This window comes from Gobius niger (genome assembly GCF_951799975.1).
Source record: "Gobius niger genome assembly, chromosome: 2".
Lineage (NCBI taxonomy): Eukaryota > Metazoa > Chordata > Actinopteri > Gobiiformes > Gobiidae > Gobius > Gobius niger.
This window is the reverse complement of record NC_136853.1, coordinates 13,231,649-13,254,687: the sequence shown is the minus strand read 5'-3', so window position 1 is coordinate 13,254,687 and position 23,039 is coordinate 13,231,649. Positions and strand designations below refer to the sequence as shown.

Sequence of the window (23,039 nt, the reverse complement as noted above, 5' to 3'; positions counted from 1 at the left end):
GCTTATTATCACTGATTCTTTCTGACATTTCTTGTGGATTTTTGCCATACAGGGTATCCAACCTGCTAGTAGAACATGCCAGCGTAGAGGGAGGCTGTTCGAGCCGGAATCAGACGGTGGGGGACTGGTTGGACTCTATAAAGATGGGCCGGTACACTGAGCTGTTTATGGAGGGAGGCTACGCTTCACTGGAGACAGTGGCACAGATGACATCAGAGTAAGTAGCAAAATAACTTTTCATCAAGTGTGTGCAGCTGGATATCTGAAAAATCAAAAATATATTATCTACTTAACACATTCAATTGAATGAGCTAGCTTTAACTTCTCATTTATACAATTATATCAAGTAGATATTTGGACATCTGTATCCCTACCTACATAAAGTAAGAGTGAATCTGAAAAGCTGATTGTTGCCTGAAACTTAAGCACAACAATTCAGCCACAGGGGGTGGTAAAGTAGCCTGTTAATACTTTTGATATGCCCATGGATCACATTCAAGTTGTAGGTGTAATCCCTAGGCCATGGAGTCATTTAAAGTCTTAAAAGTGTATGCTGTGGCTCCTTTGATCTATGATAGAAAAAACGTAAACTCATATACAGTATTTATATGTTTGATAAGCTGCATTAGTATTAGACACATAAGCCAGAAAGAAGATAGTGACATTTGTTTTGTTGAGGAAGGACTCTCCAGACCCCTCGATATTTACTTCCGAACAGTTTCAAACAATTTTCTTGAACTGTATACTTTGAATTAATTTATTGTTTATCATATTATCAATAATTAAAGCCACATTGCGTAGAAATACAAGCATTTTTTCAAGCGTTTTTTTATCATGGAAAAATATCTCATAAATGTACAAACAAACATGACTATAACTCTACCAGGAGTGGGTACATCTCCAGCTCGTCTCCATGGAGATGTTGATTTTCTGTGTCATGCTGGTCTTGATTAATAATTCCACATGCAGTAAAATAATGAACACTACTTTACCTCCATTATGATCTCCAGGTTGTAGTTTTATTTTTGTCTTCTTCTCTAGGGATTTACGAAGGGTGGGAGTAAACCTTGCCGGACATCAAAAGAAAATCATCACTAGCATTCAAGAGATGAGAGTCCATATGAACAGTGCCAGCTCGACAGTGAAGCTCTGCCAATAATAATGTACACTCATCTACACGCATAGAATGGACCTACGAGACACGGAAACTGCTGTTGGACCTAGAGCGGCTCGGCGAGCACTTTCTACGCACATGGAAACCCAGCGTTGGGGCTTTGTTGTATGGAGGTCAGACGTCGTTGTTGTTCGATCTCTAGATCACTGGAGCACTTAAACCAAACAGAACTGAATTGTGCTATGAAGGCAAGTTGCTGGACGAAATGGTGACAGCTAAGAAGACATTTTGATCAATGTTAGTGTTGCATTTTGTGATATTTGGAGATCTTTGACATCTCTGCACTGATGAGATTCTATCAAACTGAGGTCGAAACACTGAATCTTGACATCTCCAGCACCTTTTTTTTGGCTGGATCACTTTGAGGAGGTCCATGCAGCATGCTGACTGAACAGTGCAAGCCTGCCTCAGGATGTTACAACCTCCACACGGACACCTTTCTCAGGCAGGGTATACATTTCATTACAGATCACAGGACGCATTTTAAACTGGAAGAGGGTTGAAATATAATTTATAATTGTTTTTTTATTTCGTACATCTGGGTCAGAGACACTTAATTTTCACCAAAATGTATGTGTATTTATGAAATTGGGTAGAAAACAGTTGTTGGGACATTTTTCCCAAACAAATTAGCTCATGTGGTATGACAAATAATGGTTTGCACTTCTTTGCATGAAGGTCCAAGGTTTGATTCCCAGACAGCAGTGCCTTTCTGGGTTTGGATCGCATGTCATTGCCCTTGCTCTTGATGGTCTCTCTGGTTCTCCAGGTTTTCCCATTTTCCTCAATCTAAACCTAAAACATACATGATCTAATCCTCCAGTTGGGTACGCCTTACCATGATCTCAAAAAGGACCTGTTGGAGACACCAATTGCCAATCGCTTTTGTCACCAAAACGGCACCAAAGGATGGGAGAAATGCAGGACAAATCTCGCAATTTATCACATTTTGTAAAGTTTCCCTCCCCCCAATGTAATGTATCCAGCTTTACTTTGATGCCACCAAAACTACCAATTCTGCCAACCAAATTCTTTTACTTTTTCAATCCATCTCGAGCAAGACTAATCTAAAGAGCAGCAATAAGCAATGCAAGTGGCCTAGCAGCATCAGCCCTCAAGCAGCATACCGTTATTCCGTTCTTATCACTGAATGTATAGTGGAAAATGCGACACAACACCTGCTTGTACTATCAACGTTCTTGTTATCGTATCGAAATATGACAAGGACCAACTTCTTCAGACTGTATAAAACATCCAACCACATCAGATGTACAGTGCGTGCTTTGAAATTCTGCAGGATTCCCCGGAGCAAAGCTTCTTATGGATTTCAAACTTCCGCACCATACAGAGACCCAGCCAGCTTCTGAAGTCAACTCTTTCTGCTACGTTCTCTCTCTCTATGCGCTACCGTAACCCAGATTCGACAAGAGCACTCATTATTCGACAAATGACAGCTTTTCATTTTGGGGAATGTGAAATTATCTTCGACGTTGGAAATTCCCGGGGGTAAAGTAAACTCCTGCTGTATGTTTGGTCACATCGTGGATTGGAGTAGAAGGCTCAGTTCTCGTGGGGATTGTTTTCTGATGGATTGTGGGACGCCCTGCTGGTGATCCAGTGGTGCCAGGGTGTTATTCGTCCGAAAAGATTTGTGTGTATGTTAAAAAAACAAAAAACAGATTTGTCCGTTACGGGAAGTGGACATATCAAGTTTTGCCATTCTACAATTAGATCTGTGTTTGCAGGAAACTTTCTGTGCATCGGGAATCATTCACAAATACAATTTAATGTGCATGAATCTCAATAGACAGACAAAACACTTCCCGTTGCAGACAAATCTACTTCCACACGCACAAATCTTGTTGCACCAATAACAGCGCTCCTTACAGTGGCAGCCTTCATTCACTGGTGCACTAACATCTTCATACAGCCTTCACAACCTTCAGGTATTTCAAGGAACAAAGGGACTTTGTCCGATCCACCAACACTTTTGCCACAACCCAAAAAACCTCACTCTGTCGTCGAACTGCTGGAAAACATGGAGGCAATATCAACTTGATAATCATCTATTTATTTGTACTATTAAAAGTGGGTAATGTAAAGTGTTTGTGTTGAATCATACTACTTATCTTGGGCTACTGAGCAGCTCGGCCTAAATGTCTTTTGTGTATATAGTGTAATATATATTTAAAGCAGGGAGCATTGTTATTCCGCTGTTGTTTAGACCACTCGCTTAGCCATCAACACAGTAGTAAAGAAAAAAAGTATCTGACATATCTTGGCAATTTGTAATTTCAGGGCAAGATTACAGTGGTCTTTGTCACCAATTGTGTGACAGACACTTTAACTTTATCCACACTTTTTTTTTCAGTATGGTAAATTTAACCAAAAAAAAACAAACACATGCATTCTTTAAAAAATGGTTTCACATCTTTTCTCTATATTGTGGCATTTAACAATAAGCAATACATCAATCGGGTCTCTTAGTAACGGAATCATCCACTCCCTTTTCTTACAAAATTTCAATATTCCAATGTGGGTTTTGTAAATCTATTGTGCGGATGTCGCTAAAATAATGAAAGTGGTTTTTGATGGACTTTTATTTAGTGAATATGGCACAAGGTATACAATGATGTCAACTGCGCTTTACTTGTGCATGTATATTGCTACAGAAACGAGCCATGTTCACTGTTCGCATCACACTGCAGGACATGACAACAGATGCATATATTAGTTATCCATATTATTCTACTACAGCCAGAAGTATTGAGATTGTACAGTTAGTTTTGTAAGAAGGGACAGGTGGGACACTGACATGACTGTATGGAAGCACGAATAGCACATTAAAGGAATGTAAGGTTAATGGGGGTTTGGAGAGAGTATGTTGCACTTTTAAAGACTCAGACTGTTATCACTGAAATTAAATACATGTTACTGCTGATGATTCAAATACAAATCCTTCTCAAAAAAACAACAACGATTTACTAACTGGAACTCGTCGGCTCTGTGTTTTTAAATGTGGCAACATCAATGCCCTGTCTGCACATACACTGATGGTAATTATACGAAGTGGAACTTACAAACAAATAAATACTGATATATTCTTATGATGGGTTTGATTTGACTAAGGCTTAGGGTAGTTGGTAGTTGAGGGTAAGCTTTATTTAGCCACTGGTACGCGTATTTGATTTAATTGAAAATCAGAAAACAGAAAATATGATCAAGCATAATTGTATCCATTTTAGCTGAGAAACTAATACCGTATTTTCCGGACTATAAGACACACTTTTCATAGTTTGGCTTGGGGTGCGACTTATACTCAGGTGCGATTTATATATCAAAATATATAATCCCACAATATTTGTTGTTTTCACACTGACAGAGAGACCGCTCTTGATTTGTGTACCAGTATCTGCTATGCTAGTCCTATACCATTGAAGAGTTAAAAAACGGTAATCGAGCAGCAGAAAGAAAGTTTGGAGTGAGCGAAAAACTTGTGAGAGACTTGAAAATGAAGCAAGCAAAAAATAGCCAATCGCGGGCTAAAAGCTTGATGGCCACAGCTCGAGGAACGAGTTCGCAAATGGGTGCTTGAACGACGTGCTGCCGGGAGAGGCTTGTCAATTGTACAGTTGCGCCTCCATGCCCGGGTAGTTGCCAAGGCTGGTGCGACTTATACTCCAGAGCGACTTATGGTCCGGAAAACACGGGTAGCTATTATTTATGTGTGTGTTCCTTTCCTTCTTTTTTCCCCATTCAAAAAAGAATTCTGGAATATGGAAACAGTCTCACGAGGGAAATCAGTGTATGTGTTTACAGGCTCTGAATGAAATTCACCAGTTGTTTTATTCTACATATTTAATTGCCACTATCATTTCTGACATATTGATAATGAGATTCTTTACAGTGTTCAGCATAATGGGCTTGGTGAATTTCCTGTTGCTAAAGAACGCATCAGAAGGGCATTTTCTTTTATATATATATACGAGAGAACATGACATGGCTTTTAACAGGGCGCTTTTATCTGCTTGATATTGTCACTGTAAGAATATCACAGGCGTCTGATGAAGTTTACAATTGTTTGAAATCTTTTTCCAGATTTCACGGCATCATTGTTCTTTTTTTTTTTTGGACCAATCTTATCTTCTGATTAGCGCACCCTTACAAGTGCCTCTCGCGAGCACCGTTAATCCCTCTCCTGCCAAAATTCTATGTCCCAATTGTGCCCCGAACTTTCTATTTATCTTTATTGCCTGTAAAATCTTACGGCAATAGCAAGAATGTCAGACTATGTTGGAACTAATTTTTAGTTTGCACTTTATGAGAAATAAGTTGCCCTTTTATTTGACGAAAATGTCTCTTTATGAATGGTTTACTGTGTAACTATTTGTGGCCTGTTATTATCCACAGTTTGAAATGAGCAGCTAAGCACAAGAGTTAAAAATGTAGACCAAGTCATCCATACAGTGAGCAAATAACTTAATAGAGCACCATTGTCTCTGGCACAAAACGTCTTTGGAAGGTGAGCACAGGGTTTGACTTCTTACTTTACGACAATACGAAAGCATTGTGTCGTTTTTTGATCCAACTGCGGGTTATGTTTTTGCACTGGTAGCTGTTTTTATTACCAGTATTCTGATGTAACTAAAGGCAACTGAGCACAAAGAACCAGCAAACTCATAAACTCTGTGTTGACCATCACTACAGCGACATGCGAGTTCCATCAACCCTGCAGCAGTCTTTAATGGTCCACTTAAATTCGATCCGATTACACAGTGCATGTCATAGTATTTACAAAGATTTCATGTTTTAACAATAAGGGACACTTGAAGATAATTTGTTCCAAAAAAGCATTTGCTTGCAGGCTTGACAGAACTCGTATAAAGCAATATTTCATTACAAAAGACATGTTGTACACACAAATGCATGAAAAACAATCATATTGACTGACTGGAACGGATCAACAGATATGAGAAATGTACCGTTGTAACATGTGTTTCTGTGCAAACTCAGATGCGGAAAACAGCTTGTGACTGGGCCATTACATCATCAGAAAAATGTGCAGCTTCTGTTTATATTGTTGCCATGTAAAATTCTATTGAACATTGTAGGCTTCTCCATTTTAAAGACATGCTCTGGGTTGACCACACGTAACGTTTGAAGATAAACTGTTTTGTGATTCATCGAAAGCACAGTGAAAATACATAACTATTGATGTGCTATTGGTTTGTCTTTGAGACTGTCATGTATTATGTTTGTGTTGCTGATGTTTTTGTAGCGTGTTAATCAAGATTTATATTTTTGTAATAAAATATTTCAAAAATTAACGTGTTTGAAGCAATTCTTAGTAGGGCTGTGCAATTAATCGAAATTCGATTACGATTATTACACTAAACAATAACAAAATTAGCATAATCGATTTTTTTTAAACATTTTTTCAAAAAAAAAAAAACATTTGTTTTTTCTTTTTCATTTTTTTCTGGCAAAGCAGACTTGCATTATTTCATGGCGCTGGGATTATTTTGCCTTCAGATTTCACGTGCCATGGCTCATGCTTTTGCCTGACATAAAAACAAACAGCGCTGTGTGATGATGTCATCAGGCCGCGCTGCTCAGTTTACTTGTGCAGGTGTGAGGGCTGGCCAGCAGGGGGCAGGTGTGAAACAGAGACCTCTCTTTAATCGAGGCATACATGAAATCATTTGTACTTTTATGACTGCTCAGAAAACAGAAAATATTCAACATCGGGTTTTTTTTATTAATAAATATATAAATAAAATAAATACTTTTTTTAAAGGCAACAAATAACCTTTTTCAATAATCGTGATTTCAATTATGACAAAAATAATCGTGATTATTATTTTTTCAATAATCGAGCAGCCCTAATTCTTAGACTTTTACATTTTATATTTTGCCAATTCATTCTCTGAATGTGGTTCCCCCATGTGTTTTATTTCATTCAGAAATGATTCTATATTCTATGCATCTCCTTCTCAAGAGTTCAAAAGGCTCTGTTCCATCAGCTCCATGTGATGCCGCGTCCGTTTCCAGCAGGGGCTCCTCAGTGTTTTCAATGTCCACACACTTTGATCTGATCATTCCAGACCTCACACTGACATCACAACAACAAAAAAGACATTTTGGTGGCAGGTATATGTTTTTAGTCTTCCAGTCTATGCCTCCTCTGTAACATGGCATTCTGCATGCACAGAATGAAGCAGTTCCCCCTGGGATAGACTGAAAGAAGTGGATGAATCCTCTACACTGTGTGAAGCGCTTTGGGTGACTTGTATCTTGTGAAAAACGCTATGCACATAAGCGTCCATTCCAAAAGTAATAGCTTTATTTTGTTTAAAATGAAAGCTTACACCTGGACTTCTACAGCCTATGATGTAACAGTCAGTATTGGAGTTTGATTATTTTCACAATGCCTCTGCAATAGCAACACTTAAATGCTTATTAGTGCTTCCAATGTGCTCAGTTAGCAAGCAAAAGACTCTGTGTGATTGGTTATTGACAGTTCCTTCCACAGTAATTAGCGTTTATAGGATAACCTGACCTAAAAAAGGGAAGAAAAGACTGAAGTTTAACAACAAAAATACATGATATAAGATTTTCCCCTCTCACCCAAGAAGCTTCCTCAGCACTGAGATTAAATCACACACCTTCATTTCATAAGGCACTCCTGACTCTGCTGCCGGACCTGAGGTGAACTGCTATAAGCTTTCTGTCAGTCTTTAGCATCATCCTCTATGACCACCACCAATTGCTCACTTAAACAAGTGACAGAACAAGAAAATGTATGGGTTTGAACAGGATTCCAAACACCAACCTTTAGTTATGTGGGTAAAACTGAGGACCTGAAGCTTGCAGCACCTGATATTCTCACACAGTCTCTCATTTCCAAGCGAAATCTGATGAGATTGAGTGCTCTCAAGGTGGTATGATTCGAGGGAGACCAAAGATATATAAGTAGAGAGAAAATAATGGTTGATGTTGGCGCAGCTAAGGACAAATGCATGAACACAAGTGCACAATAGACACGTCTGAAACATGTCTTTATATTGGTGTAAACCACACACACAATCACACCGTGCCCATGCCTTTATTTGGAGCTTGGAGGGTGTCGGAGCAGACAACAATGTACAGTGGGACGCCATTCATTTCTGCGTGGTGCTGATAACAACATGTGAGGCTTGTGAAAGGCCTGGTGTTACAGAAGCTGATGATGCAAGCCCTGGCAATGATTTGTCTGTCAGACGCAGCAGTGAAATTAGTTGCTGATGTCAGCGCCTCGTGCTATTGTGTGATCTCTATTCTTCACTAGTGTCAAAACTATGCAAGATACGGCAAGTGGGACGCCCAGTAATTAAATTCAACCATTCATTTACTGGCATGCGTAATGAGCGGCGGAATCTTACAAATTCATCATGGTGCATTTACAGCCACATGCAGTGATGCAGTCGTGTAATTACATTATAATAACGTTTTCTTAAAGAACACCTAATAGCTTTTTGCAGGGCATATCTCTGAACAAGAAAATGAGGGAAGATTATTGTTGCTCCATTTGGCTCTAGATATATTAGCAGGTGAGTCACTGCCTTTCTCACTTTCCAGGGTTTTGGCATGAAACATTTAGTTTGAATGTAATATTACTTTGCTCTCGCTGCCAACAACCTCCTCACACCAACCTTCTCCTCACTTGCTATAGGTATTTTTACTCACTACAATAAAATGCGTTGTTGCTCCAACATTAAAACCGTTCCAAGCTTCTTACCCTCTTGACATTTTTTTTTTTGCCCCTTGGCACTACCCAGGAAAGCTTAATAATAACTTGAATAATTCACATTTTCCGTCCAAGAGTCAGGTCACCTTGAAGAGGGAAGGTGAACCTCTTCTGCTAGTTTATATGTAAATATTGAACCGAGCAGTTGTATTTGATTGCTGTGTTGAACCGAGTTGTGCCGATCTCTCGGGGAATCCACCGGCAGAAATGCTCAAGGTGATTATTGGAGACTCGCACAAACTGGTGCAAGCCGCATGAAGGTGAAATTAGCCATCAAACTATCAACATGGCTATTACCAAAAGCTCAGTATCAGCGGGTCGGAGAGAGAGACGCTGCAGGCTGTGTGGAAGTGAGTGGGTTGGGGCTGCATTGGGTTGGAAGTCCCGCGAGTGCTGACTGGGAGGGTTCTGGAGGGTTCATTGCTTGGAGCCTGATTGTTTCTCGTGTTTTTTCTTTTGTTTGAGTTTCCTCATTTCCACTGACTCCGCGATGCCTCATGCATTGTTGCTGCTGTGCATTTTTTTTTTCCAACATAAACTAAAAAAAATTTATTATCTGGAATATGGTCTATTGATCTACCTGTTCTTAAAATGATTATGGTGCTCATTGTTTAAATAGGAGAACTTGCCTCCTGTATTTGCCCTATCCTTCAGTGCTACTGGGGTAACCTGTCAGGAGCAGGGGGCCTCTTAGGAACACCCAAAATAAACTATAGGGCTGAAACAACTAATCGATTAATCGTCAACTAATCGATTACTAAAATAGTTGTCAACTATTTCAGTAATCGATTAATCGTTTTCTAGTGAACACAGACTAAAATAGAGCAAAAATTACATGACAATTATGTATTTTGGATGAAAACCTACTTTATTTTTAAAGTGAGGGTCTGCAGTGTTTTGTACATTGTAAATGTCATAAATATCTGTCTTTGCCTCGTCCAATCAGAAAGCAGAATTAGCACAAAGAGCCTCCTACAAATGTTTACTTTAAGTTTACTCCATCAACATGTCCTCAAGCGGCGCCACTTTAGCTTTATGTGGTCAAAAAATTGAAAAAATACAATTTCCATGCACCTTTCACAGCCAAGCGATTAATCGATTAATCGTGAAAATAATCGGTAGATCAATCGAATAATCGCTAGCTGCAGCCCTAAACTACAGACTCGTTTTTTTATTTGCAACTGCCCACATGGTCCAAAGAGTCAAGCACTCAGCCCTCTTAATCCAAATAAATAATGTTTGAAAATGTCATAAGAAAAAAACCTTGCAATAAAAAAAAAACAGTAGGGAAATGCATGTATAGCCTCATGATGATGAGACACTATTAGATCTTCCTTTCAGTCTTTCAGTCTAGCTTTCTACACTTATCCGTCTGGCCCATTATAAGTGCACACCTGTGTCAGTCGAAGTCCCATGTCCCAAGGCACAATAAACTAATTTCCTTCTGAAAGGTGTCAGTGGTCACAATGTCCCGGGGGTCATTTTAAAATCACTGCAGAGATGGCTCCTTAATCATTACCATTGACCTTCATGGAAAACCTTTGCTGTCAGTTCAGATGACCGCGCCCATACATCTGTGAATGCATTAGAGTGGAATATGCTGCACGTGGAAATATGTGTCTGGAGAATGAAATTTGGAGAGCGCTCCCAAATACAAACCAATCAAATTCCACTCTCCCAACGGACAACAATTCTTGAATAAATACTTTTTTTTACAGTAGCCATACAATGCACAGTTAAATATACGCATACAAATTATATAAACCTCACTTTAGCATTTTCTTTCTTCATTTCTCTGGATGAATTTCATACAAACGCGGCACGGTAGCGCAGCGGTTAGCGCTCTCGCTTCACAGCTAGAAGGTCCGGGTTTGATTCCCACCAGGGACGGGGCCTTTCTGTGTGGAGTTTGCATGTTCTCCCCGTGTCTGCGTAGGTTTCCTCCGGGTACTCCGGTTTCCCCTACCACTAAAAACATGCACAATAGGCCAGGATGAATGATGTGTGTGAGTGAATGTATGGTGGTGGTCAGAGGGTCCGTTGGCGCAGATGTGTGTAGTCGCGAAAGCACCTCTGACAGTCTCCCCCAGGGGAAACTGAAGCTACAAACGTAGCTTTCCACCACTGAGTATGGAGTGAATGTACAATTGTCTCATGTAAAGCGCTTTGTGACTATATGTCTGTGAAAGGCGCTATATAAATAAAGATCTTCTTCTTACAAACACTGACATGCTGTTGAGCATCCCACGCACTATGCACGTGCAAAGGTGGTTATTTAAAGCACACCTGCTCTGCTGTTGGGATTGTGACAGTTACAAGGTAATTAGAGTCTTCACGGGTCACCCTCGCCTCCCTCTTGATTGTTTTGTTCTAATTTGTTACCGTCCCTAGACATACGATCGTAACTGCCTGTATGTTTTCTTGCCTCTATCATTAAAACCCATTGCACTTGGCGAGCTCTGGTCTTAAAATACGACTTTTACCAAAACACGCTGCTTTGTATTATCCTCAGTTTTATTCATATTTGCTTATTCAAATCGAAATCCCAGTGGTATTAATATGAGCAAGACCATAATATGCTCAGTGGAGCATGTAGTCATTTGAATGAGGAAATGCACTGATGCTCTGGATGTCTGGCAGAGACTCACTCACTGTTTATTATCGGCTAGCATTTAACCAAATAACAATTTTAGTATAAACGGCATTTTAGAAGACAGTGTAACCTAATGACACCTCTCATCTTACAAATAAGTGGAGAAATGGGCAGTTCAAATATGATCGGGGTGAGATACAAAACCTCACAATATCTAAGACGTCTATTGCCTTTGGACTCACACTAAATGAATGTATTATTATTTTATTAGAGAGAGTTTTTTTTCATTTAATTATCATTATTTGTGCTCTGGAACTTGCAATGCATTTTGGAGTAAACCTTTATGTATGACCTTACTTACAATGTTCCACTTTATTGAAGGATTGTGGATTAATCAATATAATATGTATTCAGATTGGGGCAGGAATTTACAAAAATGTGCGGATGGTGTTGCATATAAATGGCATCTTCAAACAAAAACAATACATGAGGTTCAGTACTTGTGGTGTACCCAGGAGTACTGACTCTCTCCTCCCTATCAGAGATATTTATTATCAGAGACAATCAACAAGGTCCTTCACCCAACACGTGTAAAGCTGTACATATTTTTCCTCCTATATTCATTTTCTCATGTTCTCTCTTCGTGTTCAGTTGAATTCGTTCAGCATCCAGATAAGGACTCAAGGTGCATTGGGATAGATAAGTCGCGGCCTCCTCTTAGCCACTATTAAAACCATGACTGGAGGTCTGACCCGGACCAAATAAGCTGCTGGTAAATAGTCTTATGCATTCTGCCATGATCCGAGAGGTCTTCTGTGAGAGGACTGTGTGATGTCAAGTGCACTGGAGTCATATTATACACATGCAACATTCAGGCTGGGGTTATGGTGGGCTTTTGTGTCTGCCGTACAAAGAGTCCCGCCTCTCGTCACACAGGGCCTAGACTGTCAGGGTTGGTCACGTTTACTGTCCGGTGTATTATAAAGTAGCTTTATTAAAGGTCCTGCTGATATTTAAGCTAAGGTTGCTTCAGCAGCATTGAAGCAGCATTGAAAACTGGATGTATGTGTTATTCACATTGCAAGCAGAGGGTAGTCTGCTAGTACAGCACAAAATGAAACCATTTGGAACTAGAAACAACAGCTACTTTTTTTTTTGCTAATGTGGCAGACCCAGGGCTATTGTCTGGCGCGCTTTTCTTTGTGTGGGCCATAAGATCCTCTATCCGTCTCCCTCATATAAAGAGACCCGCCTGGGGGATGCATTTGTCACTCGCCCAGGTGTTGTTCCAAGGTCTTTCCTTCCATTGCTTTCAATCATATAGCAACCGGATTGTCCCTAATGTGAAACCCCAAAGGAGCAATGGGCTGTGCAAGAGTGTGCGTGAGAGCTTTTTCATTCGTGTGTGCGTGTCCAAGGTCGGTCAAGGTGAGAGGAGAGCGGTTGACCCGGGACACAATGACATAAAAAGGGTATTAACATGAACTCAAGGGCCTTGCGCGAACTGCAGATTCCAGAGGCCGTTTCTGAAGGAGTGAGTTTTGTTTGATCTACTTGGTCGGCCGAGTACAATGTTTTTGATCCTAAAGCAAAGCAAAATGTCAAGCTGATGCAACTCAAGGCAATTTCCAAATTGAGGTGTCTGCTGTGAAGTCAACACGCATAGCTCGAGGTTGATTTGGATCGGTATAATTTTTCTCTAAGTGACTTTATTAGAGCTGGATGCAGCTCTCACCGCCTGAAGCAATAACTGAAACATTCTGCTGCGAGTAAACCATTTGTTACACAAGCTTTAATGAAATACAAAGGTTACACAACATCTCTGTTAATAAATAGATTGTTGTCAATAATAGCGTTTCATCTTCTATCTATTATGGACTAGGGTGGTAAACACATTTCAATTTCCCCAAGAAAAGACTTGGTACTTAAGTGAAGTTTATTGAAAAGGTCTTGTTTTGTAACTGTTAGTTCTAACTAAGTGTATAACTATCTACTTTCTGACTAACTTTTAATTTATTTGGATGGGACACTGCATGTTAATGAACATACATGAGACTTATGCGCATATACACACTGGATTGTAGCCTTGGGCCTTTCCATTCATTGTCCCACACTTGCGCTCACTCTAGTTCATCCTGGCCAGTAAATTTGCACTTTCAGGAACACGTTTGGATTGAGGTGATGGATTCAGGAACAGGAGCACGTGGAGGAAACCTGTGCAGGCCGGGGGAAGTACGAGTGTGAACTGATGCCCAGGTTCTTGATTTTGCTGCAATTTATCAACCATCATGTCTGAAGCACTGTGTGACAATAATGCTGTAAAACTGCAGCTCATGTCTTAATCTGACAGTCTGAACTAGCATCTAAAATAAACTATATACTGAATGACATATAGATTTGCATGTATGATGTACCTTCTAAATACTGGCTTAAGATATAATACTTTAATAACAGTATACACACCTAATGTAGACTTCAATTCGACACCCGACCAAATAGAACCACAATTGAAATTTTTTGGATGTTACTCATGACTGCCTCAAGAGGTTGGGTTACGCAACTGGCATGTCCGGATAATAATAGGCCATCCATCCATCCATCCATCCATCCATCCATCCATCCATCCATCCATCCATCCATCCATCCATCCATCCATCCATCCATCCATCCACTTTTCCCTTGCTGGGTCGTGGGGGCAGCTGTTGGAGCTGCCCAAACCACATTGCACCAGCCCCTATGGCTCCTCCTGCAGGTGGTGGGTCCTCACAATTCAAACCTGTTGGTCTCTCATATGGGGCTTCTGAACCACTCTCTGACCCGTCACCTAGGACCCGTTTGCCATGGTAATATTATGGGTAATATTATGCCATTTCACCATATTCGAAATAACATTTTGAATTAAACCATTTTGAATACGACGGGTGCATATATCCAGCACTGTCTGAAGCTGTCTTTGGGTGATTCGTGTCATGTGAAAAGTGTTAAGTGTAAAGCTGTATAAGCTTCCATAATATTCCCTTAGCCCTCGTGAAGAACCCTCAAAGCCATATTTTGGTCGTTTGGGGGTCACACTGCTTTCATCATACAGTTGTTAGGACTAATGGCTATTGCAAAGTGTTTAATAAAAGCAGGAATAGTACATACAAAGCCAAAGGTCGACACGATTTGAAAGGTGTCAAGGTAGGATTTGGAGGTCATTAGGCTCCTGATAATAAAGAGGTGCTGCTTCTGCCCAGTGCGCTGCCTGCTCTCATAATTATCCTGACATTACCAGCAGAGAGAGCAGCGGAGGTTATCCTACACAGTCTGCCAGACATACATGCTTCATAATCACTGCCGTCGTGCATGAAGAGCTACATGCACAGAGTGGAGCTGGGGAAACCGTGATTCAAATGAGCCTGTGCCACACATGTTGAAGCAACTGTGGGAATCTGGCTCCTAATGTTATTCCTCAAGCTGATTATGTCGACAACATATAGGGAGAGGTTTGTTGAGGATGACAAATCTGCTTTCGTGTTTTCCTTGTTTAGAGGTTTTTACGTTTGATATGACATGCTTTGTGTGTTTTAAAAATAGGAAAACAAAACGATTTTTAAATGCCCGACCACTAGACCAATTAACTTTTGTGCACCAAAAAACTTGATTGACAAAGAAATCCATATTTACAACTTTCGCATGACTTGTTCTGTACTCAGGGCTGGGGCCTTAATGGGGCCCTAAGCATAATTTGATTTGGGCCCAATGTTAAACTTGTGCTGATCAGGCTCAGTATTAATGATTGTGCCCTTAATAGGTTATATTTAACTTCACTTACTTCTCGAAGGGAAGGGTCTTTTGAGTCGGCGTTAACAACTAAGCACAACTCCCAACAGTTCAAACATAAATGCAAGCAACATATATTTACCTAGGCTAGCTTAAAAAAACAGAATTTCATTGATTTGTTTACTCTATTCAGAGTTCTACTGCAGCTTTCACAACATTGTTTTGAATATTTTCTGCAATAAAAATGTAGGCACTCTTTGGGGGACCCTTGTTGCCTCGGGGCCCTAAGCAGTTGCTTAGTTTGTGAAATCATCGGTGTGAAGAACAACTTGAGACAGTGGTGAGGATTTAGAGAATATTTACTGGGTGAAGAGTATAGGACATGTTCACAACGAACAACGATAGACATGTTTTTTTTTTTTTATCCTAGTATGTAAATGAGGTATGTACAGGGCGTATCCTTAAAGGTGATAGGCTGGAGCCAAATTCTAAGTAAAAGTCACTGTCATGGTGACAGGACAGCTACATATGTGAGGCCTTAAGATAGAAAAACACATTCCTTGTCCTATAGATTACAAATACCTCCACGTAGTGTAGTAAGAATATACGTCATACTCATAACTGAACACACTGGGATACTTATTCATTTATAATATAATTTGAACATAGCAATGCAACTCATTCTTGTGAACAATCGGGATTTTAGGAACGTGTGGAAAGAGTTTGGACCACAGCTGACAGTTGTAACTTTTGTTTTAGAATAAATAAAAAAAACTCAATATATGAAACGTATTTTCAAGAAGGATACCCCAAGTCATAAGTTTCACCACTAACAAAGAAAAAAGACTAAAGATCTTTCCAATCAAAAGCAACCGCAGTTATATCTTTTGCTGCTCAAATATATCATAATTGTATTAGTTTATAGGGGTAACGCAAAATGCCCCTTTAAGAGGAAACATGATTCCAACCCAAACGAGTCTAAGGAATTTTGCAGAAAAGACACAGCACTGGCTCCAATTCTCTTGCTTTACCACTGCGTCTCATAAATGTATTAATGAAGGAAAGGCTTAGTGACCCTTTGTGTATGTAATATTCAATTAATTTCATTTTGATAACTGGAAGACAATATAAAACCCATACCAGTCTCAAATCTGATGCATGTCTACTGTGTCCTTGCCGGCAGATGTCCTGTAATACCCAATACCACGCCTGGCAGTTAGTGATATGGAAATGCCTCGTTCACATTTGTGTAATCCATAGTTAATGTCTGTGAATTTGCTTGTGGAAAAAAGCCTCATCTGTCTTAATACCCGCGATCCTCGGCACAGGCCTTAATGACAGCAATGTATCACCTGCATGCACATGGAGAATGACACGTAGCATGGGATATATTCCTCTGTTTTTGTCTTTGCATTGTTCCTCGCTGGTTCATTTATGCGCGTAACATGTGCAATGCATCATGTGCGTGTAATGAATTCACGCCTTACTGACTGGGCTCTCCTTAAATCACGTTCACAAACTGGAGAGGAGTGTGTGAGACGCATATTGAGAGAAACTAGCAGTTTGGTTGTTATTCTGTGAAACGAATAGCTGGAGAATGCCATTTTAAACTAAATGCACGCTTGGGTATACAGCGGGCACAAAACTAATTGGATGAAATGTGTCATGGCTGAGTTTAAACTAAATGGCAATAGATGCAGCGCTGCAAACACATTGAGATTGTTCAAGTTTGTTTGTTTCTTTGTTTTGATACCAAATATAAGGCATATAGTTTATTCTGAGTAAAAGTGATAAATGCTTGCAGTAGTTCTCAAACTTGAAATATGTGACCTTCCTAGTAACATAATGCAAGCTTTGATCCAGATCAAATCAGGACTAAAAACGAGTCAAAGAAGAAGAAAGAAGGCAAAAGAATGAAGGAAGAACAAAGAAGAATGAAGAAAGTGGGAAGAAAGAAGGAGGAAGAAAAAGGAAGGAAGAAGAAGAAAGAAGAAGGAGAAGGAAAGAGGAGGAAGGAAGAAGGAAGAAAATGAGGAAGAAGAAAGAAGAAGAATGAAGGAAGAAAGAAAGAAGAAAGAAGGAAGAAAGAATAAGGAGGAAGGAAGAAGGAAGAAAATGAGGAAGAAGAAAGAAGAAGAATGAAGGAAGAAAAAAGAAGAAAGAAGAAAGAAAGAAGAAGGAAAAAGGAGGAAGGAAGAAGGAAGAAGAAGAAAGAAGGTAAAAGGAGGAAGAAAGAAGAATGAAGGAAGAATAAAGGAGGACAAAGGAGGAAGGAAGAAGAAAGAAGAACGAAGGAAGGATGAAAGAAGAAGGAAGAAGGAAAAAGGAGAAATGAAGATGGAAAAAGGAGGACGGAAGAGTGAAGGAAGAAGAAAAAGTAAGGAAGGGAGAAGGAAACAGGAAGGAAGAAAAAGGAGGAAGAAAGAAGAATGAAGGAAGAAGAAAGGAGGACGAAGGAGGAAGGAAGAATAAAAAAGAAGGAAGAAGGAGGAAGAAGGAAAAAGGAGGAAGGAAGAAGAAATAAGAAGGAAGGAAAAAGGAGGAAGGAAGAGGGAAAAAGGAAGGAGGAAGAAAGAAGGAAAAAGGAGGAAGAAAGAAGGAAAAAGGAAGAAGGAAGAAGAAAGAAGGAAAAAGGAAGAGCGCACAAAGTGGAAAACTGAAGATGCCCCCAGTACCACCTGAGGAAGCCCACGTGCCGCCAGTGGTGCATGTGCCACATTTTAAGAAACACTGGATTAGAACTTTTCTCTTTGCATCCTCTGTTTGGTTTTGACAGTGCAAGAAAACTCAAACACCCTTTTTAGAAGTTCTAGAAACTAACAGTTCTCCTACACCGCACACTGTGATGCATAATTTGACAGGGAACAATCCTTCCCAAACAAGGCCTTAATTCAACAGCGGAAACTGGTGCTTGTCCTGTTCTTCACTTCATCGGCGTATGCACCGAGTTATTACTATAAGCCATGTTTGTGAAATGACTATTGATTTTGTCCTACAGCAGTGTCAAGTCAAGAACATAAAGATATTAAGTGAGTAAGTTACTTTAAGGACATTCCCTTCAGATGATAAATCGCTTCTCCGCGCTTTGATCACTTTGTGCTCTTCTCAAAGCGGTGGTGCCCCGGAGATATTTTAGTCGGTGTTATATATTCCGCCTGATGGGAAAATCATTGAAAGTTTGAGCATCTGAGCGTGTCTGAATTCATAAGAGCTTAAGGAATTAAGTAGAGGGTAATAGCTGCTGAATCTTTCAACAATAGTGTATGACTTAGTGTTGGAGAAATGCTTGAATTTTGGAAGTGAAAATAACTAAAAGTTGTTACCCATGTGTAATTAATTAGTATGGACTGTGAAAACTGAAAGCTGCGTCTTGACTACAATAGCAAATTCAACCTGGATAGACTCAAACAGACAAAAGCAGCGATTAGGAAGATTAATTGACATTATATTAGTTTTGGCGATCAGACCCCGGAGGTAACATCGATGTATGAAAGTCAGTATGGATGAACAGCTTGTAGTTAGGGATGCCTTCCCCCGGAGCCTGGACACTGGTGGTGGTATGGAAGCTGCAGCAGGTAGAAGCCGTGGATGGAAGAGGCGGAGATGGGGTGGAGGCGGGTCGCAGCGCAGCTGGGAAGCGAACGAACCATGATTGCTGGGGCTTAAAAGCGGGGCCGAGGGCGATGATTGGCTGCTGATGGCTGAAGTGGAGGTGTGGCCCTCTCGGAAGAGATAATTTGCTGAAGGTAGGTGATGCTGAAAATCGTCTCCCAGGTTGAACTAACGCCTAGGCTTCATTAAGATCCCCAAATGTTGGATTATTGGATTATAATTCCATTCAAAGTCCCAGGTCAGAAACAGATGCACAACCAGATTCAGCTGTTGCCATGCACGTTTACTGTACATCCATTTTTATACTTGGTAAAAACTTAAAGGAATATTTCCGGATTTTTGACTTAGCCTCATTTCCTGGTTATCCAGAGTGTTGCTGATTTCTGGAGATATTTTTTTTGTAGTTCATGCAGTTCTTATGTTTGAAGAGTTTTGTGGCACTAGGCTAATGCAAGGTGTGGGAAATTGATGTTTTTTAGCTAATGTTATATTTTATAATGCTATTGAATGTTTTTGATGAATTTAATCTATGTGCTTTAAAGTTTCAGTTGAAAACCAATCTTTTCACACGCACATCGCTGCAACAATACCCCATTTCTCGCTCTTGCATTCTTTTGCTCATATCTATGGAGACGTCCAGGTGCCCACACCAGTGTGGACAATAATAACTCCAAATAAGGCATCAGGAAGACACTTCTAGTGGAAAACTACTGAGAGAAAGGCTTGATGACCTTGGCCTGAGCTCAACTCATCTCCTATCTCTTCGTGAACGTCACATTTTTGATAATATATATTGTAAGAGCGCAGTTAGACGATGCTTTTCCCGGGACTGCCCCGCTCGAGCACCGTGTGTGTGTTAGTGTAGGGACTTTAGCGCTCGGAGAATCTGTGTTTAGAATTGTAATTGTTATAGGGAATAAATCTTCTTTGACTAAAGCTACTGAATTTTGGTGGTTTCTTCTTGGACCTTGGGATCAACGAACACGCTTGGCGAGACCTTTTTGATACTTTAATACTTTAAACTTAACTGTTTAACTGTGTTTAAATTGATCTTATGGAGTCAGATCTTGTGTATATTAGAGTGCTAATATTTCCTGTAAAATCGCCTACAGTTTTGGTGACCTGCCCGACGTGATTCCAAGTGACCAATGGGAACCCCAGTCTAGTCCGCAAGGACTTGAAACAGGCAACAGACCTCCGTGACCTCTGCTCACTTGTGTACACCACCGCGGCACTTCTAAAAAGGTAAGGACAAGCCTGTTGTTTTTAAATAACCAAAATTGTCCACATTGGAAACAGAAAATTGTGTGTACACAAGTAAGCATATCACTGAGTGTCTGCCGTTTCAATTTGAAATAAAATACAAAAATTTAAAACTTAAGAAAACGTATAGTTAAAGGTTTTTGAAAAACACAGATTGTCTGAATGTGGTGGCTCGAACGGAGAAGTAGGGACAGAATTTAACGTTGTGAAAGGTGCTGGAAGTGTGAAAAGTGAAATGAAATGTATATAAAAATGTATATAAGTTTAAAGTGACTGAAAGGGAGTGGTGCCGCGTGATGCTATAGAGAAGTCAGTAGCGGGACAGCTTAGGCACCGCGTGACACAGTCAGTAGCGGGCCAGACTGGGTACTGCGTGACACTAAGTCAGTAGCGGGCCAGTCTGGTACTGCGTGACACTAAGTCAGTAGCGGGCCAGTCTGGTACTGCGTGACACTAAGTCAGTAGCGGGACAGCTTAGGCACCGCGTGACACTAAGTCAGTAGCGGGCCAGTCTGGTACTGCGTGACACTAAGTCAGTAGCGGGACAGCTTAGGCACCGCGTGACACTAAGTCAGTAGCGGGCCAGTCTGGTACTGCGTGACACTAAGTCAGTAGCGGGCCAGACTGGTACTGTGTGACACTAAGTCAGTAGCGGGCCAGTTTGGTACTGCGTGACACTAAGTCAGTAGCGGGCCAGACTGGTACTGCGTGACACAGTCAGTAGCGGACCAGACTGGTACTGCGTGACGCTATAGAAGTTCAGTAACGGGCCAGCTCGCCTAAAGGTACAATTATCGGAGGAGGTCGGCGTGCCTTGCTCATTAACGATATTGTAGCCTGCCACCCCGTAGACTGGGAAAGACCTAGACGTAGGTTCTTTGTTGCAACGTTACGGTATACGTTGGGGAGGTTTGTGGTCCTCAAAAACCGTTGTAAATATTAAGAATATAAAAGTCACTCGTTGTACGGTCGGCGTGCCGTTTTGTGTAGAGAAATGTGCATGGTATTAAATGGTGTAGCCCGGGATATTAAGTATTGTGTGAAAAACTTTGAAATTGTGTAAACTATGATATTAAGTATTGAGTGAAAATGGATGGTGAACATGAGAGAGAGTGTGGAAGAATATGGATGTGATGGATGGATATGTGTGAGTATGTGTATAAATAAAAGTTGTGCAAAGAGCTCCTTAAAACTAGCGTCTGGCATTGAAAGGAGTTCACATAACTAAAGTTGAGGAGGAAGTGAAAATAATAATAATAATAATAATATATATAATAATATATATAATATATATAAAAGGAAGCAAAAATATAATGGATATAATAAACTATAACATGCATACTAACAGAAATAGATCAAATGCAAAAGGTTAAATAAATTAAAGGACACTGCTTTAGGTTATGGACTCAAACGTCCGTACTTTAAGTGCATATGAGAGGTTTTAATTTCTTTTATATTTACAGAGATAAAATTTGTTTAGTGCAGCAATTTAATAAAGGACAAATGGGAAGAAAAAATTATTTCTATCAATATATATAGTTAATAACAGAAGGATAGTCCCATAGAAGTTAAACTTTAATCCCTGTAGGGAAATCCATAGAAAAGAATTACAAGTGACTGAATTCTCATTGATAAAACATGGTTGGCACAGCGACAGTTTAAATTTTACTTCTATTTATGTCACTTCTTGTTACTGTCCAATGAGGAAGTGAGACCATAGTATTTGTGTTGTAGGTAGAACCTAATGAATATTAACATTTTTAGCAGAATCTTAAGTATAATTGTTTTAAATGTTTTAGCACAAGGTTTGTCTAATGCCATAATCGTGCACATGACAAATGTCACTTTTAATAGACCTAAGGAAAACCTTTGCTGATATCTGGCCTCGAAACTAAATACCGTGTGAAAGAAAAACACAAAAATGTATTAATTGCGACAAATTACTGAAACAAATATTCCTGTGAGCAGTCGACGAAAGATAACACACACCTAAATCACATTGTAGCAACATGCAGTGTTTCCCCTACCATTATTTACAAGTAGAACAGAATAAGATAGAGCAAAGCATTGGTGAGAGATGGTGAGTGTGTGACTCGATGGTGTGGGACAGTCTGGATTTGAAAAGTGGCAGAGAGTCTATGGTACGTAGGTCGGGGGAGTGAGTTCCAGAGCTGGGGGCAGAGCGGCTGAAGGCTCACCCCTGGTGACGGAGCTGGAGAGAAGGAGGAGCAGAGTGTGTGGGCAGGAGGTCAGATATGTACGGAGGAGCCAGGTTAGGAAGTGCTTTGAATGTAATGATTTTTGTATTTTGAATTACATTCTTTGTTTTATGGGAAGCGAGTGAAGTTGCTTGTGAGAGGTGAAGGTCCGTGTGATGGCGTGTGCTGTCCGTGTGCTGTCCGTGTGCTGTCCGTGTGATGGCGTGTGCTGTACGGTTTTGAAAGAGCTGCATTTTCTGGAGAGAGTTGTCTAAATTGAACTGGATATTTATCATAAGGAAATTCAAACAAAAATGGTTACAATATTATCTACAGGCTAGATATTTTCCCCCGGCAGTGTACACATTTTGGACTTAACTTCTTAGTCAAACCGGTAAACATATAAGGGAAACACTGACATGGTTTGAGAACTGTATAGAGTTATAGAGTTTTTATAAAGTTTGGGATAAAAACATGTACAATAGGCCTGGATGAATGTGAGTGTGTTTGAGAGTGCGCATGGGGGACAACGGATGGAAATTAGCCCAAGGCTACAATCCGGTGTGGCTTGTTTACATGCATGAGACCCGTGTATGTTCATTAACATGCACTGTCCCTACCAAATAAACCAATAAATAAAAACAAATAAAA

The 23,039-nt window shown here is 40.1% G+C and overlaps 1 protein-coding gene across 1 annotated transcript in view; it reads left to right on the top strand.

The window, feature by feature from the left end:
- The window catches only part of epha5 (EPH receptor A5), a 105,820-nt gene extending 101,561 nt beyond the window's left edge, over nucleotides 1–4,259 (top strand). The window contains exons 18-19 of the mRNA XM_079582567.1: nucleotides 53–217; nucleotides 1,042–4,259. Coding sequence (XP_079438693.1) covers nucleotides 53–217; nucleotides 1,042–1,159 — 283 coding nt within the window. The 3' untranslated portion in view covers nucleotides 1,160–4,259. The remainder of the gene's footprint in view (nucleotides 1–52; nucleotides 218–1,041) is intronic.
- Nucleotides 4,260–23,039: the final 18,780 nt, after the last annotated feature.